At 44.7% G+C, this 3,798-nt stretch overlaps 1 protein-coding gene across 1 annotated transcript; it reads right to left on the bottom strand.

The window, feature by feature from the left end:
* Nucleotides 1-667: 667 nt before the first annotated feature.
* On the bottom strand, nt 668-3,598 carry LOC117544236 (piggyBac transposable element-derived protein 3-like). The gene is made up of 2 exons (XM_034213117.1): nt 3,577-3,598; nt 668-2,166 (listed from the first exon to the last, which is right to left on the bottom strand). The coding sequence occupies exons 1-2, from the start codon at nt 3,596-3,598 to the stop codon at nt 668-670; spliced, it is 1,521 nt and encodes a 506-aa protein (XP_034069008.1).
* Nucleotides 3,599-3,798: the final 200 nt, after the last annotated feature.

Genomic DNA, 3,798 nt, shown 5'->3' with positions numbered 1-3,798 from the left:
TAAATATTTGAAATTAAACATTTTAATGCAAGGGTATGAAATAAATATTTGTAATGTAAACGTTTTAGTGCAAGGGTATGAAATAAATATTTGTAATGTAAACGTTTTAGTGCAAGGGTATGAAATAAATATTTGTAATGTAAACGTTTTAGTGCAAGGGTATGAAATATGTGTGTATATAATGTATTTAACATTTATTATTATTTTATGTATTTATTTAATATGTAGTATACATGTTGACCTGCCCAGGGACTGCAGATGGAAATTAGCAAACTGCTATAATCTGTTCCTTTTTAACATGGTCCCTGAAAACTAAGCTAACTAACAAAACATACATCAAATGAGAAATTAGTCAAATTCCTCATGGTAACTGACAAAACAGTTACGCTCCGCATTCATGTGGACCAAGGTGGACCTTGCAGACCCGGCAGACCACATTTGACCTTACAATGTTGCCTTTCCTGCTGCAGTACTTGCAGGTCAGGCAATTGGCATGTACAGGGGCATGGAAGAGGGAGGGATCAAACCGCACAGCCACATTTGGGGTGTGGCTGCGGTGTCCACGGACAGGCTGGGGGTCAGCAACGGTCACGCTCTCAACCAATGAAGATGACCTTCTTCGGGAGCTAGACTTGACTGGCCTCTGGTTGCTGGCAGCCCTGAACACCTAAATTCTGAAGCTTTTCAGAGGCACGCCATTCACACCAAGGGCCTTGCAGTCCCGCCTGTACATGATCCAGGCATTTGTGAGGCTGACATCAATGGCGTATGCAAACATACGCATGTACCACCTCTTGGACTTCATGGGGGTGCGGTAGAGGTGGACCAACATGTCACTCTTGTCAATGCCCCCCATGTTGGCATTGTAGGTCCGGATAACAGCTGGACAGCTCACCGGCTCCTTCGTCTTCGTCTCACTGCAGTACCTGATGACTGAGGACATAGGCTCCACCCCCATGTCTGTTGACAGCAGAGATACCATTCTGTTGTCCTTCCACCTGACAGCCAGGATCCCATCATCACTCATGATGTAGTCACATGTTCCACGAGAGACAGCCTTTTTCTCCATTTCCTTGATGGACTTAAGCGGGGGCTTTCCAATTCTATTGTCCCTGGCTGTCCCTGTATACCTGCAGTTCTGGTCTCGGAGGTACCGCACTAGCTCCAGGCTGGTGAAAAAGTTATCCGCAAAGATGGCTGTGGTGCTGGGGGAGGACATGGTACTTGCCAAGACAGAGACAATCTGGCTGGTGGCACCCATGGCTTGTTGTTCAGGTGTCAGGGGGACACTGTGGGCCTCCAGAGTAGTCTTCCCCTGGTACAGCACCATGTCGTGGATGAAGCCATCCACAGAGGCCCTGGAAAACAATTTAAAACCCCACTTGTCTGGCTTGGTCTTTATATACTGCCTCAGGTTGCCAGCTGTCTTCCCTTTGTAGGCAACCATCACCTCATCCACAGACTGTTTGGGGGTCTGCGGCTCACGCCTGAAGGCAGAATTGAGGAAGATGAACAGTGGCCGGATTTTGAAGAAGCGGTCAATGGAACCAGGGAGCTCAGTGTTGTCATTGAAATGGACAACCCTTTTCAGCAGCCTGAACCTCTTTGAGGACATCAGGTTGGCAACTTGAGGGACTCTGGTCTCCATGGCCCAGTAATCTTCAACAGCTGGGAGCTCTGAAATCCCCATATACATCAGGATGGACAGAAATGTCATTATCTCATTCTCATTGGTGGTGAAAGTGGTGTTAATGTCCGTAAAATTAGTTTGGTAGGTGATATGAGTGACAATTTCGGGGCCAAAGTACCTTGTGAAGTACTGAAAAGGGGTTTCAATGTAGTCAGGGGGAGAGTGCTGGTATTCCGGCAGTTCTGTGTTTTCCAGGTCAGCTTTGTGCCAGGTGGTTGGCCTTGCTGCTGACTTCCTGGGTTTGGTGGGCCTCTTGGCTTGTAGTGCTGGCTGCTCGTTGTTACCATCGTCGTCGTCGTCGTCGTCGTCATCGTCGTCATCGACCTGGAGCACTGCAGGCTGCATGCACCTCCTCTTGGCAGAGGGGCCCATGTCACTTGGGCCTGGAATGTCCAGATTGTGGGTGGGTGGGGCAAAGTCAGGGTCTTCCACATCGTAATCTTCCTCCTCGTCATCGTCACTGATGGCAAGGTGTGCTGGCACAATGACAATATCCTTTCACTTGGAATAAAACATCCGAGTAGACAGTTGCTAAAAATTAAACACATGCAAAAAAACATAAAACAACTGTTATAAGGTCATAACACTGACAAAATAGATAAAATAGAATATCATATTCACTATGTATATCTTGAAAATGTCTAGAAATTGGTTAAACTTTTCACTGAATCACTGTATAGTGTTATACAAACATTTGGCAACATTATAATATAAAATCCTAAGTTGTATTGCCTTATTTGTTATTAAAATTACATTACATTACATTGCATTTAGCTGACGCTTTTATCCAAAGTGACTTACAATAAGTGCGTTCGACCAACAAAATACAAACTTGAAGAAAACAGAATCATATAAGTACATCAGGTTTCATAGAGCCAAACATTTCAAGTGCTACTCAACTGGCTTTAGATAAGCCAGTCCTTTATTAGTATAAAAGTGCTTCGTTAATAGTTCTATCGCTCGAAGTGGAGTCGAAAGAGATGAGTTTTCAGTTTGCGCCGGAAGATGTGCAAGCTATCTGCCGTCCTGATGTCAATGGGGAGCTCATTCCACCATCCTGGAGCCAGGACAGCAAACCCACGTGTTTTCGCCGATGGGAACTTGGGTCCCCCTCGCAGCAAGGGTGCAGCGAGTCGTTTGGCTGATGCAGAGCGTAGTGCACGTGCTGGGGTGTACGGTTTAACCATGTCCTAAAATGCGCTATGTATGGCTTACGCATCAGGTAGACAGTTGCTAAAAATTAAAGACATGCAAAAAAACTAAAACAACTGCTATGAGGTCATAAAACTGACAAAATAGATAAAATAGAATATCATATTCACTATTTATGGCTTGAACATTTCTAGAAATTGGTTAAACTTTTCACTGAATCACTGTATAGTGTTATACAAACCTTTGGCAACATTATAATATAAAATCCTAAATTGTATTGCCTTATTTGTTATTAAAATATACTATGTATCGCTTACTAGACGGATCGGGCATATGTCCAAATATGGGCATATCATACTAACTCCAGTGTTTACCTGAAAGGGGCGTAGGCCTATGATCAAATATGGTGCCCAAACTTTTCATGCCGTAATTTCACTAATTTCACTAATTTCACTCACTTTTCTGCTAACAACACAAATTTCCTAACCTAGCACCACTATTCAATCATACAATGTGTGAGTTTCGTCAATTTACCATGGTTAGTTTTGTTGTTTCACAGAATTCCGTGAATGAACGGAGCCGCAAAATTGCCTTTTTCCGGATTCCGAGAAAACCGGAAGTTTGAAACGTTTCAGGCCTCTGCTGATTGGTCAAATTCCCCAATGGCGGGCTTTGTGGCGTAGAGTTATCTTCGCTGATTGGCTGGGAGAAATCCATATGCTCCTCGACCTCACTTAGTCGCAGCAGTGACGCCATGTTTGGTGTGTGCGGAAGTGATCAAATATGGTCCCTCGCCCCATAAAGGACTTGAATTACCGCTCTTGCCTTGTCTGTTCCCCCCCCCCTTGTGTGTGTGTGTGTGTGGGGGGGGGGGACGCAACTTCCAACAGGAGTAATTTGGGGGGGCTCTCTGGGAAAAAGGTTGGGAACCCCTGATCTAGAAAATTCGAACGGCA

This window comes from Gymnodraco acuticeps, unplaced genomic scaffold, assembly GCF_902827175.1.
Source record: "Gymnodraco acuticeps unplaced genomic scaffold, fGymAcu1.1, whole genome shotgun sequence".
Taxonomy (NCBI): Eukaryota; Metazoa; Chordata; class Actinopteri; order Perciformes; family Bathydraconidae; genus Gymnodraco; species Gymnodraco acuticeps.
The sequence above is the reverse complement of the archived record's forward strand: the minus strand, read 5'-3'. Positions and strand labels throughout refer to the sequence as shown.